General features: G+C 37.3%; 1 protein-coding gene across 10 annotated transcripts in view; it reads left to right on the forward strand.

Annotated features, from left to right (window-relative positions):
* Positions 1-15,309, forward strand: part of CEP83 (centrosomal protein 83) — a 124,072-nt gene that overhangs the window by 94,821 nt on the left and 13,942 nt on the right. For all 10 annotated transcript variants that reach the window (XM_086712652.1, XM_086712645.1, XM_086712649.1 and 7 more), the window contains 3 exons: positions 4,555-4,630; positions 7,646-7,803; positions 9,686-9,815. In XM_086712652.1, the coding sequence (XP_086568778.1) occupies positions 4,555-4,630; positions 7,646-7,803; positions 9,686-9,815 (364 nt within the window). The remainder of the gene's footprint in view (positions 1-4,554; positions 4,631-7,645; positions 7,804-9,685; positions 9,816-15,309) is intronic.

Below are 15,309 nucleotides of genomic sequence, written 5' to 3' on the forward strand. Positions count from 1 at the left end.
GTAAGTGATAGAAGAATATGTGGCAACATTTGATGGGCCAGACAGTTTGTCCTTGCTGGTGATTCTTGTCAATTATTTTAGCCTGGTTCCGGTTCTCTAGTTTCCTGTTGGTTCAGTGAGTTTCATATCTTTCCAGGAAAGTCTCTTTTTGCTAATAATGGCCAGAGTCAGTTTCCATTGCTCTCAAGCAATAACCTTGTTTTCATTGGGTTTACATAAGAACTGCTTTCCCCAGGAAACTTGTTCTGGAATCTTTGACAAATAGAGAAATCACAAATACAACTTTTCTTGCTTGCCTGATCTATTGCTTTCCCTTGATAATAGAGGCTGACATCAAATGAAGCCTAGAAGTTAGACTAGACCTTTTGTGCCTAATATGATATTACTAGTCACATATAGCTGTTTAAATCTAATTTTAAATTAGTTTAAATTATGGACATCTGGGTGGCTCAGTCGGTTTAGTGTCTGACTCTTGATTTTGACTTAGGTCATGATCTCATGGTTTGGGAGTTTAAGCTCCACATTGGGTTGCGCCGACAGTGTATTCTCTGTCTCTCTCCCTCCCACTCTCTCCCTCTGCCCCTCTCCCACTCTCTCTCTTTCTCTAAAATAAGTGAACATGTAAAAAATAAAAGTAAAAAAATTAATAATTTAGTTCTTCAGTTGTACTTTTTGAAATATGCAATAGTCACATGTAACTAGTGGCTATCATATTGGATGGTACAAATTATAGAACATTTCCATCATTAAAAAAATCAGATAGTGCCATTGGACTGTAAATTCCTTAAGGATAGGGATTCTGTCTTTGTTATTCTCTGGTGTATCTACAACACTTAGGACGAGGCTTAGCGTTTGTAGGTACTCAGTAAATATTTGTTGAATGTTGAAATGACACACATGAGCTGCCTGCCGCAGAAAACCTAGGCAATAATCATCATAATTAGCTACTTGTTCTTGGAAGAGAATTTGGAATGACTCCATCTCACTGTTATTCTTATTGTTTCTGTTTCAACTTTTCTACAGCTCCGTTCTCTGTTGTACTTTGGCCCTGTGGTCTGTCTACAATTTCTGCTTCCATTATTTCCATAATTACATTAAAAATATAAGGTACTTGATCTCATAGTTGCTCATTCAACAACGTATTCATCCTTCATTTTTTGATTTCTCCTCATGACCAATCCATTAAATCTCTCCTTTCAATAATTTTTGCTGTAGCCTCTGAAATCTATCCCATTACCTATATACATATATATGTATATATATGTATATATATTGCAGTCTCCTTATTTTATTTTAGTTTTTATTTATTTTTGAAGGAGAGAGAGAGAATGAGCAGAGGAAGAGCAGAGAGAGAGGGAAACAGAATCCAAAGCAGGCTTCAGGCTCTGAGCTGTCAGCAGGAGCCTGACGCAGGGCTCGAACTCACAAACTGTGAGATCATGACTTGAGCCAAAGTCGGACACCCAACTGACTAAGCCACACAGGCGCCCCACAGTCTCCACATTTTAAAAAAATATACCCTCACTGAAACCTGACCTTGTCCTGGCAACCCTTTTAAGTGGAATTACTCTTCCCTTCGTCTGTCCTGCAACTAGGGAACAAGAAGGAAAATCCATATTTGTGAACCGACTTTTGCTTCCAGACAATTGTTTGACGAACTGGGTTAAAATGGTTTTGCTTTTGGTCTTCACTGTGTCCATCTTATCCCTATTTATTTCTCAGTGACCAACCTATAAGATGTTCCCCAACAGTCAATGAAGAGCTTGACTTCTGTCTAGCTCAATTTGTTACTATTTTCTATCCTTTGTCATTGTTCTTTGTGACGACACCATTCATATTGTTGATCCACCTTAGCCTTATAGTTTATCTTAACTCTTATATTCTTTATCTTTATTCAACTTTAGCAGCCCCTACACTTAGCCATTTCTTGGACCTTGTCATCCCTTTGAACTGATATTTCAAATACCTATTTTTTTCCTCTTCTCTACTTCAATCTTACTGAAGGCATTAAAATTTGATAGTCAAACTGATAGCAAAATTAGTTCTTATACTTTTTTTTTTTCTTCCACTCTGTTAACCTGGCTCCCTTGCCTCCCATTTAGCTTGAAATCTATTTGTCCACTGTTTACCTATGCTCTCACTTGTGCCTGAGCAAAAGCTCCTAGATGTAAATTCTTTAAACTTCTCACTATCTGAGAATTTCTATCCTCATCTATTCTCTCCTCCCTTTCTATTTTAATGAAGATATCCCTTCTCCCTTTACGTCTCAAGTGTTCTGATTCCCATCTCCTTTGCTTCCTCTAGAGTCTTGCTTCACTGATTATCTTCTTCATCTATGTCTTTAATTTCTTTACCTCAGACTCTTATTTTGCCTTCAAGGTCCAGCTCAAATTGCATTTCTCTTATGTAGCCTTTACTGATACCCTGAAGGAAGTTAGTTAATTGCACTCTCTTCTCTATTTTTTAGTTCTACTTTAAGACTTGATTTCTTTTGATTTGTTGTGACCTACCTTAAATAGTCAAAACTTTCTCATCAAAAGAGGTACTGTACTTTATTCCTAAGTCTGCAGCATTGCATTTTGAAATAATTTGTACTGAACTCTTTTGTTACTGAGGTTAAGACCACTGAATGTATTTCTAGACCCTGATCATCTCTATTAATTTTTATTTATGTTAAATTCCATAATCCCTTACAATCCTAATGGTAATGATCTTAAATTGTGGACTAATTTTCTTCTAAAAAACTGCCATATGGGTTGTAGATTCTAACACTGCACAACTCTAGCGAAGTGAACTGAAGAAGACTTTGTCACCTCTTACAGTCTACCATCATGATGTTCTTACTTTTCATGTTTTCATGATAGTCTTTGGCTTCGATTTTTGTTTGTAGGGCATTGTTTCCTTTCATACCTACGTAACTTATTTAGAAAGCATTCAGACCACATTGCTTTCTTAACAGGATCTTGTTTCTTCCTGTTACCAGGTGTATTCAAAATCTTGACCAGAGCTAAGATTTACTTGGGACCTAACTTTTTAACTCTGGACCTGAGCTAAGACCCACAGTGTTTTCTCCTCTGTTTCTGTCTTCATGATTTTTAGAAAGAAATCTTTATTAACTCTGTGACCTAGAAGCACCAAGTTAATGACATCCATAAACATTTAAGGGTGAGATGCAGAGAAAGTTTCGGAGAGTAAAAATGTAGCTGAAATTATGAAACAAGAGTATGACTGGTACTGTTAAAGGAGCAAAGTAAGAGCAAGACTCCCCTTTCCTTTAGATCCGTTGTCTCTAGCATTTGTATGTAAATATCTTAGGAAGCATTGGGTCTTACGGTTTCTTCCGTGTCATATTGTCCAGTCATCTTAGACATTTAAGTGTCTAACCCAGGATTTGGGTTGGTTCATTCATTCCATCAACAAATATTTATTGAATTCTTGTTAACATTTCAAGCACAGCCTTAGGCTCTTGCGAATGTCATCTTTCCAATAAGCACTTCTACCTGGGTTGATAAGACATGCTAATAATGCCAAAGTGTAAATAATAAATGCCAAATGAATTATATTTGAGGTAAATGTTTGAGGGATTTTAAAAAGGGAGCAGTCGAGGGCATATCCTATCACATATTGGCCTATCCTATTAGCATAAAGTCTTTCTTATGAGGTTAGTTATTTGGTTACCAGAGATGCTCTATGTTTTAAGGTTCTGGTTAAAAATGTATCATTCCTTTGAAAAGGACACACATTGTATAAGCATTCATCTCAGGGATGAAAACTCATAATATATTTTATAGAATACACTATGGTGTCCTGTACTAGATAGTTTTCTTATAAATTTTCAACTTAAATCAGTAAAATTGCAGCATAATAAGTAGGAGAAGAACCCTTACTTGGGTTAGAAGACCTGGGTCCTGTCTTCATTTGGCTGCTTGGTAGCTATGTGATTTGGGCCTGAGCCTCAATCTCTTTATCTATAAAATTGAAATAATAAAGATGACTTTGCTTACTTTCATGGAGTTATTGTGAGAAATTACTGCAGTTAAAAACAGGGAGACTTAATAGGCATTAGAGATACATTTAGGAGCTCCAAGTCTGGTAAGTGAAAGTGAGGTAGCAGTGTGGGTGAAAGCATTGTGTAAGCTGTGTGATCACAGACATGGCTTTGCCCGCACTAGACCACTTTCTGATGCCTTAGTGACACGTTATGCGCTCTCCCACCAAAGGCTGTTCAGGTTGTTCCCCGCGTTTATCAAAATCATACCCATCAAATTTACATCTCCATGTATGTAGTCTCGTCTTCCTAGACCTACTTGATTTCTCATCTTCTCTATGCCAGAAGTTTGTAGATTTTTCCACAGTAAAAGCAGAAATTTGATACATCTTAGTTACATGTGAACACACCTTCCTGAAGTCAAAATCTTTATCAAACTTTTATCTGCCACTTAACAAGCACAACACCTGGTGTCAATACGGGTACTCTAAAATGATTGTCTAATTCATTGAAATATAGGAACTATGGTTTCTTAATAAATGTGTTTGTTGGGTTGTCATTTTTAGGTTAAAACTTCAGCAACAAATTGTGAATATTGAAAATGCAGAGAAAGAAAAAAATGAAAATGCTGACCTGAAACAGGTAATGATTTTAGCAAACATTTTGCTTTTATTTTTTTATTTTTATTTTTAATGTTTTATTTATTTTTGAGACAGAGAGAGACAGAGTGTGAGCAGGGGAGGGGCAGAGAGAGAGCAAGGCACAGAATCCGAAGCGGGCTCCAGACTCTGAGCTGTCAGCACAGAGCCCGACGTGGGGCTCGAACTCCCAAACTGGGGGATCTCTGACCTGAGCCAAAGTTGGACGCTTGACTGAGCCACCCAGGCGCGCCTTGCTTTTATTTTTTTAAGTGCTTCTTTAAATCTGTATTTTGAGTGTGTATGTGTGTAAGTTTTGGGGTTTTTTATTGAAGTATAATTAACCTACAGTGTTCAGTTAGTTTCAGGTGTACAGTAAAATCATTCAACAATTCTGTACATTACTCAGTGCTCATCACTCTAAGTATACTCTTAATCCTCTTTATCTGTTTCACCCATCTCCCCTCTGGCAACTACCAATTTGTTCTCTGTATTTAAGCGTCTGGTTTTCTCTTTTTTTTCTTTGTTTTGTTTCTCAAATTCCACATATGAGTGAAATTGTATGATATTTGTCTTTCTCTGACTTATTTCACTTAGCCTTGTACCTTCTGGATTCATCCATGTTGTTGCAGATGGCAAGATTTTGTCCAAAATTTTTTATGGTTGAGTAATAGTCCGTCTTGTGTATATACCACACCTTCTTTATCCATTCATCTGTGGATGGGTACTTGGGTTGTTTGTGTGTTGTTTGAATCTTTTGGAATTTTCTATATCAGTATTCTGAAAATATAATCATTACATTGATATGTGTTGGTGAGGTTGATAGATGAAGATAAAATTGTTTAAACCTCTTTAAGCTCTAGTTAGTAAGCTGGTTTTGCTAACTGCTGTTTTTCTTGAGGTCTTTATATGCTGTCACCCATAATGAATTTTTTTAAATTATAGTTTAAGGAACACTACTTTAATATTCTGAATTTAAAAATTGATTAGAAAGATCATCTAGATTTTAAATTCCTTGTGGGATTGACTTGTAACTTTATATTGCTTATTCTATGAACTATTTCTTATTATATCCCTGTGAAATGTGAAATCTAAGAGTTGTATTTATGGAAGGAAATTTATATTTTAATTGAAGTTATTTGGGTTTAAGAAAAACTTATATGGGCAAAACATGGAAGAGTGTTCTTTCCTGGATTCCATTTTCTTTTTTGTTTAAAGTTATGAAGTAAAGAGGATTCCATTTTTAGGATTTATCCTTGCAAGCTAGCTGGCATTGCTTTGCATATGCAATTGTGGTTTCTAAGTCTCACCTAGGAGGACATAGTGTTTGATACTCTGAGAGAAGTGATCTAGTATCATTGGCATTGGGCTGTCATTTGTTAGATGTGGAGAAATATTAAGTTCTTTGAGGGTTACTTGTTCAATCAATTGTATTACAGATTTAATTTTTATAACTCCAATTAAATAAAGACTGAGTAGCTCTTCCTGGAGAAATTTATTCTAAAGTAGAAATCTGAGACATATCATTTTACTTTATTTGGTCAGTTGTTCTTTGGTTGTATACAGTCCTGTCTTATTTGGCTTTGCTACCACCAGGAAGGGCTGGAATTATTTAATTTATTGCCTAAAGAATCTGGTTTCTTTTGACTCTTCAGTCTCTTGATTCTGTGCTTCCAGCTCCTCTGAGAGAATGGCTAAGAGGTAAGAAAAGGTGAAAGAAAATGAAGATTTGTTAATTTGCAAAATGAGGGTGCCTGGGTGTCTCAGTCAGTTAAGTGACCAACTCTTGATTTAGGCTCAGATCATGATCTCAGGGTCATGAGATTGAGCCCCACGTCAGGCTCTGCATTGAGCGTGGAGCCTGCTTGGAATATTCTCTCTCTCTCTCTCTCTGCTCCTCCCCACTTGTGTGTACACTCTTGTGCTCCCCACCCCGCCCCCAAAAAAGAGTAAAATTGCTCGTGGAGGAAGTAGGTATAACTGTGTTCCAAATGAAGATTATTTGGATATAACTAAAAATCACCATTTGTCTTCCTAGCCTGTTAATTTTTAACTAGATAATTAGTTACTTTTCATGAGAAAATGTACTCCCAGATAAAAGTACATTAGGATGGAGAAAAAGCATGAGTGACATTTCATGGTTTGATAAATGGCTCTAGAGGCCAAGGAAGCCTTGCCATTCATTAGGTTTCTTAGAATATCTCTCTTCCACCCAACACTGGGTATATGGAATGCTTAGAAACCAGTTAAAAACAATGTAAGAGGGGCACCTGGGTGGCGCAGTTGGTTAAGCGTCCGACTTCAGCCAGGTCACGATCTTGCGGTCCAGGAGTTCGAGCCCCGCGTCAGGCTCTGGGCTGATGGCTCAGAGCCTGGAGCCTGTTTCCGATTCTGTGTCTCCCTCTCTCTCTGCCCCTCCCCCGTTCATGCTCTGTCTCTCTCTGTCCCAAAAATAAATAAATAAATGTAAAAAAACAAAAAAAAAAAAACAAACAATGTAAGAGTGATCCTTTCTGTATTAATGATTCCAAACTATTTAGAAAGCAGAACTCCCGGAAGAGTTGCTGATCATAGGGTACATGGGAATGGGAGAACAGATTCCCTTAGCAGCTTTCCCAGCTGATGAGCTTTTAAAACCTGTTCTTTCCTAGGAGGTAGAGGAAGTTCAGTGGAGACTTTCTAATGGTTGCATTCTCCTTTCTCACTTCCCTACTCTCCCCTTCTTACAATCCTTTTCCCTACTCCCAGTAGCTCATCTGGTCTGCTTATTTTGGGAGGAAGAGGAGAGGACTTAGTGGATTGAGGAATAGGGTTCTTGATAGACTCTGGTTATATTAGGCAATGATACTATGCTATTGGATCCTAATGCTGCTGCGGTTTATCATTTAATTTCCGGGTGTCCTTAGGACAAATCAGTTGGGTGGAGGATTTGTGAAGGAAGATGCTTACAATCCTGTGCCTCTCCCATACGTTCGTTATTGCATACGTGGCTGTATGTTTCTCTTTCTTCTCTTTTAAGCAAATCAGTAGTTTGCAGATCCAAGTGACCTCACTTGGACAGTCCGAGAATGAGTTGCTGAATTCAAACCAAATACTGAAGGAAATGGTAGAGAGGTTAAAACAGGAATGCCGAAATTTAAGAAGCCAAGCTGAGAAAGCACAACTAGAAGTTGAAAGGTAGAGTTTGCTCTTTTTTATGTACAAACTATTTCTTCTTTCTGCTATGTTATATGTAGTTCTTTTAATGACGATTCTAATGTTGAATGTGTTTTGGGAGCTAGTTACAAATACCCTTTGACAGTATACAATGGCATTAGGTAATGTACTTTCTATTTCTAGAGAATGACCTTTATGGACTCTTGAATTGTTTAAAAAAGGGGGCATTTAGGGCAGAAGACTTTTTTTTTTTTTTTTTAACAAATTCTGCCTGTCCACCGTGTTCTTTTGAAAACCGTCAAAGAAACCCTTCTTTATTCATTGAGTAAACCAATACATTAATACATTTTTTACTCCAAATATCTAAATTATTCTTCTGAATGCCAGAGAACAGAAAGAAATTTTGTGATATGCAAAACTTACTTCCTAGAATTAGAACTATAATACGTTGGATTTTCCCTTTGAAAAGCTCATTTATTTGTTTATATTTTTTGGTCTTGAAATTTATTACTAGTAGACAGTGTATATAGTAAACTGGCAAGGAGATGATTTTTGTGATGTTCAAGATCTTACATTCTCTGGAAAATTTTGTTTAGATATGATAGAAAACTGCTATTTTGTATTTGCTTTGTCTTCATGTTAGTATTATATTTTTGTTTGAATCTACAAAACATAATTCTTTTCAGATTTTCTCTTCTGAAGGCTACTTTGCCAAATAAAATTTTCTCCCTTCAGTGTCTCATTATTTCATATTTTAAGACTGTCTGTGGTTTCACACATGCAGTTGAATTTCAAGAAAAGAAAGTAAGCAAGTTATTTGTCCATAATGTGTTGTGACATTCCATAGGGTCCAAATTATTTTGCAAAAAAATGGAAATTTATATCTTGGAACCTGAAGTGTTTGATTAAAATGCACTTAAAATTCTAAGACAAAAAGCATTCTAATGACAACTTAGCTAGCAAATTTAAGTAATTGATCATTGGTTTCTGAATGTTATTCATAAGATTACATGGCAGAAAATAGCTGGATGACGTGTCAGTTGAACATGATTTTGGTCCCAGCTAAAACACTTAAAGTCTATATGACCTTAGGCACATAATCTGATGTCTCAGGATTTATAAATCTCATTTGTACTGCCTATATATAGTAATGATACTAAAAATTATGCAAAGTGTGCAGAAGAGCTTTAAAGATGTAGGTTGTTTTGGTACCTTAAAATATCATTATATGAATTTTAGTCTAGTCTGAAAACATCCTGCATTAAGACTTGATACCTAGGTTGATTTTTAACCAGCTTTATTAGACCCAGTTTTTTTTTTTTTTAATGTTTCAAGTTTTTATTTAAATTCTAGTTAGTTAACATATAGTGTAATATTAGTTTCAGGTGTAGAATTTAGTGACTTATCACTTACATATACCCAGTGCGTATCACAACAAGTGTCCTCCTTAGTACCCATCACCCATGCTAGACCTAGTTTTTATAGCATGGTGGTTATCATGATTCAAAGCTAGTTATCAAGTGTTGGTCTTGCTGTTAACTAGGTGTAAGTCTTTAAGCAAATTCATTAACTGCTCTCTAGGCTTTAGTTTTCTCATCTATAAAATGGAGATGATAGTAGTCCCTAACTCAAGGGGTTATTGTGAAGAATAGATAACATAGTACACACACTGTTCTAAGCACAGCATCTGGCTCAGAAGAAGTACTCAGTAATGGTACTGAGTACCATTTACTCAGTACTCAGAGAAGTACTCAGTATAAGCAAATACTTGGCCATGCAAGAGTGCCTGTAGTTGGATAATTAAGCATGTGGTGAAGCAGGTACAGCGTTTGATTCTACTTGGGATAATGTCTATTTAATCTTAAGAGTTACCGTCTGTGTTTTGCATACATTCTTTTGACAGGACTTTGGAAGAGAAACAGATACAGTGGTTGGAAGAAAAGCATAAATTTCAGGAACGTCTCACTGACAGAGAAGAAAAGTATAATCAAGCTAAAGAAAAACTGCAGCGAGCTGCAATTGCCCAGAAAAAGGCAAGTGGTTCTTATTAAAGTGATTTCTATAGAGTAAAACATAATTAACTATTCTGGGAGAATAAAATGTAATTAAAACTGAGATTTTAGTGTATGTTTAATTTGATATTTAAACATGACATTTTGCTGTCAACCTTGCAGGGATAAATTGGGAAAATGCAAACTGTTCAACAGGTTTATTTCTAAATTTTGTGCTCAAGTCGGTTTTTCAGAGCTGTCATGCATTTTCCCACAGTGTTTTTTCATTGATAAAGTTTCTAGACCAGCCCTTATAAGTCTTAGTTATTAACTCATTCTGCACTTAAATTTACAGGATGATTAGGTTTGTTTCAACTGTGCTTAACTAATACTTGTAACATTTTTTTTTTTGGCTAAAATGATTTTTTATTTCCAACTCAGGAATATAGGAGTGGGTATCTCCTTGCCCTAGCAGGAGAAACTAGGCTTCCCCCTGACTTCTGTAGTAGCCATGATAGTTACCGCAGCTGTGATCTTATTTTTTTGAAATGTTTATTTGTTTATTTTGAGAAAGAGAGAGAAATCACGGGGCAGGAGAAAGACAGGGAGAGAGAGTATCCCAGGATCTCACAAACTGTGAGATCATGACCTGAGCTGAAATCAAGAGTCAGATGCTTAACCCTCTGAGCCACCCAGATGCCCCAGCTGTGGTCTTTTTTAAGTTTCACCTTTGTAGGCATATTTTCTCCATATGTTTTCTTGGAAATAGTTCAGAGCGTCATGGATATAATGTAATCAGATGATTCATCTAAGTCAGTGGTTTACAACTTCTTTCCTACTTCAGCAAACCCAAGGAATGTAGCATGGCCCCATCAGTAACCATGACTCATGGTGGCAGTGATTCAGTACTTATTTTCAACAAGATTTGGTGTGTGCATGGAGCTGGGGGTGAGGAGTAGCATAAAAGTACCATAAATGATTTACTATGTCCCCATATGATAAGTTCATTTAGCAATGGCATTTGTTTTGGGAAGATGAGAACATCTGAGATGAGAGTAGGGCACTTCTCATAGGCACACTAGTATCTTTTTTTATTTTTTATTTTTTATTTTTTAAAAAAAAATTTTTTTTTTCAACGTTTATTTTTGGGACAGAGAGAGACAGAGCATGAACGGGGGAGGGGCAGAGAGAGAGGGAGACACAGAATCGGAAACAGGCTCCAGGCTCTGAGCCATCAGCCCAGAGCCTGACGCGGGGCTCGAACTCCCGGACCGCGAGATCGTGACCTGGCTGAAGTCAGACGCTCAACCGACTGCGCCACCCAGGCGCCCCAAGGCACACTAGTATCTTAATGTCTGTGGGTTTATTGGAAAGCTTAGCTTTTCATATTTGCATAAGAGAAGAGAACTGTATATCATTTACATATTCTGAATTTGGAAACCAAAGACACAGTTCCTAGACACCTATTTATGGTTATTGGATATAACTGCCAAATGCATCCTGATAGTTGGAGTGACAGTACGAGAAGTCTCCAAGTCATTGCTTTCCCACTTTCTTGATTTCTGAATATTGCTTTTCTCTTCTCAATGCTGGAAGTAGTGTAACATTGAGATTAGAAAAGGGAATCTCAGTGTTTTATACTTGAATATAAACACTGTCTTTGTTTGTATTTCCTCCTATGTGTGCTGCTTCTCTTTCTTTCTGGCCATACAAGTACTGAGCGGTGCATGGGTATTGGTGGAATTTCAGTGAAGTGTTTTATGGCTTGGGATGATCTTAGAAATTTCACTTATGGTTCCTAGCACTGTTTGAAGCCTAGAAGCATCTGAAGCCAGATTTTAGCCAAAAATCAGTAGAAATTATAAGAACTGATTTTATCTTTCACAGAGAAATGTTTATGTTAAGGTTTTAGAGTTATGCATCATAGAAACCAGATTCTAATTACTATTGAGGTTAGTTTGGGTTGACTTCTGTTGGAGCAAAAGTGACATCCAGTGGTGAGAGAGATTACCAGCTAATCATAGATACTAGTAAGAAGGGAAGAGGTGATAATTTAAGAAATCTGCAAGACAGCCTTTCATCAGTATTGTGACCTGGGGTGAATTTTTTCCTATTGAAATACCTGCCAAATGATGGGTGTGAACATCGGGAATATCCATGTCTCTTTTGAAAATGTGACCTGTGGGTTATGATTTGCAGTCATAGGAAATTGTTAAGCTCAATTCAGTGAGTAGTTATGACCCAGAGCTGTCTTACCGCGTGGGACACTTCCCTAGAGGCTTACAACTTTACATCAATTAAAGTAGAAAAATAGACAATATATGTGGCATAGAAATACTATAAAAAATCTGTGAGTACATATAATTTTAGGGCTCAGGAATTTTAGCATTCAGATAGTTTTTACAGATTAGGAAACTGAAGTGGTAGGTAGCCAAGATTACTTGACTAGTAAGATTCAGTGCCATGACTAAAATTTACATCTTTCTGTTCTTAATCCTTTGTTCTCTCTGCGCTGTTACTCTTTTAATTTCCCAATTTCCCGAATACTTGACTGCTTTTCTCTTCATTGTACCCATATGAGTCTTACTTCTCGTGGCAGAATAATCGCTATGAAGTGAATTTCTTTAAGTCAGACTCTTTCCATTCTAGTTAAAGATAATGCTTCTATATGAAAAATTTGGCTCTAGGATTATATAAATATAATTCATAGGAGTGCAATAGACTTGTTAGGTTCTTTAAGTGACAAAAATCATAACTTGCTTATGTTGTAAGACTTAAAGCAAGTCACAAAATATTAACTCTAGAGCAGAAATCATAATCCTTTAGAGTTGCTTTCCTGTGAGTGGTTCTTATAACTGGAGAGTGGCAGCTTTATTTTTTTCCCCAGGCTAGAAAAGATGCCTCATTGCCGTCTGAGTGTGTTTCTTTACAGCTCCAACCTCCTATGCACAAAGCTTATGTCATTTCTGTTAAGTCTTTTTAGATAGAATCTTTGTGTAATGATATTTTACTTTGTTGATTTGTTTGGAAGAACTTGACCAGGTATCTTGAGTTAGGATGCCCTTCTGTGATTGTTGGCTTCTGTGTATATTTTTCTCTATACATTGTTGAAGTGTGAGTAAGAAGAGAGATCTCTTGGTTTGAGCACAGTGAGTTGTCCTTTTCCTTTTAAGGCACTTGAGATGACAACTTGTTATTTTTATTCTAAGGTACATCTCTCTGAAATTATTCTTGGTTAAATTATGGTTATGAATGTTTTTTGGAAAAGACATGAACCGTAGTCTTAAACTTCTAAAGTGTCTATTGAATATGTTGGGTGGCCTAGCATTCTATTATACACTTAGAGGAAAATAGAAGCCATGATTAATTCCTGCCTTTGATGACCATATGATCTAGTTGGAGAAGATAACATGCAATACCTAAACAATACTAATAGTCACTCCCAGGTGATCTGTATAGACCCTAAAGTTTGAGAAGAGCGTCAGAGCAAAGAAAGCCTGAAGACAGGGAGGCCAGTTAGGAAGCTCTTGTGATAAAATGAGGTAAGAAGCGTGGAATTTTGGCTTGTGATAGAGGAATGAAGATGAAAGGTGACTCTTTAGAATTATTCTGAAGGAGAAGATTTACAGGATATGGTGCTAAAGAAGAAAGGGAAAATATGACATGTTTTAGCTGTGAGAGTATACAAATGGAGTTGTAATGGAGTGAAGAACACGTGTCAGTTGAGTAGAAAGAGAAGGTATATTCTACTAAACACGTGTCAGATCTGAAGTATGACAGTGCATCCCTGGACTCGTGTCCTAGACTCTTAGGTGAAGGTGCTGTGTAAATAACTAGAAATAATGGAATGTACACCATGGGGAGCAGTAATTCAGATTAGAGGTAAAGAATTAGACACTTGAGATTTTGAAGATGATTGAGGAATAAAAGGACTAAGAATCGAATTGACTTAGAAAGAAGAACTGGATTTAGTAGAGGAATGGTCATAGAGGTGGAAGCTACAGTGTGGTGTTGTAGAAGCCACTGGAAAAGAAAGGTATCCAAGACAAATGGTTGGTTAGTATGATTACTGAAGAGTTCGTTGAATTTGGCTAGAAGGTGGTAAAAGGGGAATCCCAGGTTGGGTTCTTGTATTAGTGTTCTTTTGATTTTTCTATTGCTCCTTTGTGTTGGAATATTTTTAACACCAAGGCATCCACTTGGCAATCCTGTGATGGCATTGGACTGCTAAAGTCAAAATTGAAATCATTCCTTACAGCCAGTGTCCCCTCTGAACTCTTCATCTCTTTCAGTAGCATGTCATTCTTCCTATCACTTAGGCTTCAAACCTCTGATTGACCCCGAGGGCTCCCTTCCCTCAGATGTAGGCAATCACTCTATTGGTTTCTGAGGGCTGCTGTAACAAATTACTGCAAATTATGTGGCTTAAAACATCAGAGAGGTATTATCTCATAATCCTAGAGGTCAGAAGTCTAAAATCAAGATGCCCCTAGGACCATGCTCCTTCCAAAGGCTGGATCTGTTCCACACTTCTCTCCTAGCTGCTGGTGGATGCTAGCATTCCCTGGTGTTCTTTGGGTTGTAGGCAAATCACTTCATTCTGTGCCTGTCTTCATCTGGTGTTCTCCCTGTGTGTCTTGTCTCTGAGTCCACATTTCCCTCTTTTCATAAGGATACCAGTCATATTGGATTTAGGGGTACTTAATCCAGTATAACCTCATCTTAACTTGATTATATCTGTAAAGACCCTTTTTCTAGGTAAGGTCACTCTGGAGTGTTTTACCAACAGCCAATTTTCTAATTCTCTGGACACCAGCTAGGTGGGTGTCCAGCGGTGCAGTTTAATTCTGACACTACATCAGATTCCACAAGTTAAAGGGTTCAGTCTCACAAGACTGCCCGATGTCAGATGCCAGGTCCCAGGCCACTTGTACTTCTGACCAACTGGCTATCAATTGGGGGTTCCCATGACCCCCTCCTCAGGTTTGATGATTTTCTGGAATAGCTCACTGAACCCAGAAAAACATTTTACTTACGTTTACTAGTTTATTATAAAGGACACAACTCAAGAACAGCCAAATGGAAGAGGTGCATAGGGCAAGGTATGGAAGGGGAAGCATGGAAACTCCATGCCCTCTGAATGTACCATCCTCCTAGCTAATCAATGTGTTCACTAATCTGGGTACTTCTGGGTCTTGTTGAAAAGTTTTTATAGAGATCCATCTCCAGTCCCCCTTTCCTCTGAGAAGTGGAGAATGGGGAGTAGGGGGATGCGGCTGAAAGTTCCCACTCTTTTATCACTTGGTCTTTCGCATGACAACCCCATTTTGAGTTTTTTAGGGGCCCGGACCAGAAGTTACCTCATTAGCATAAATGCAGGTATGATTGAAAACGCTGGTTATGAATAACAAAAGACATGCCTGTCACTCAGGAAATTCCAAGGATTTTAGGAGGTCTGTGCTAGAAACCCAGGACAAAGACCATATAAATTTTTTTTTTTTTTATTTTTCATGTTCATTTACTTATGAGAGAGAGA

This window comes from Puma concolor, chromosome B4, assembly GCF_028749965.1.
Source record: "Puma concolor isolate L17-30 chromosome B4, mPumCon1.1.hap2, whole genome shotgun sequence".
NCBI lineage: Eukaryota > Metazoa > Chordata > Mammalia > Carnivora > Felidae > Puma > Puma concolor.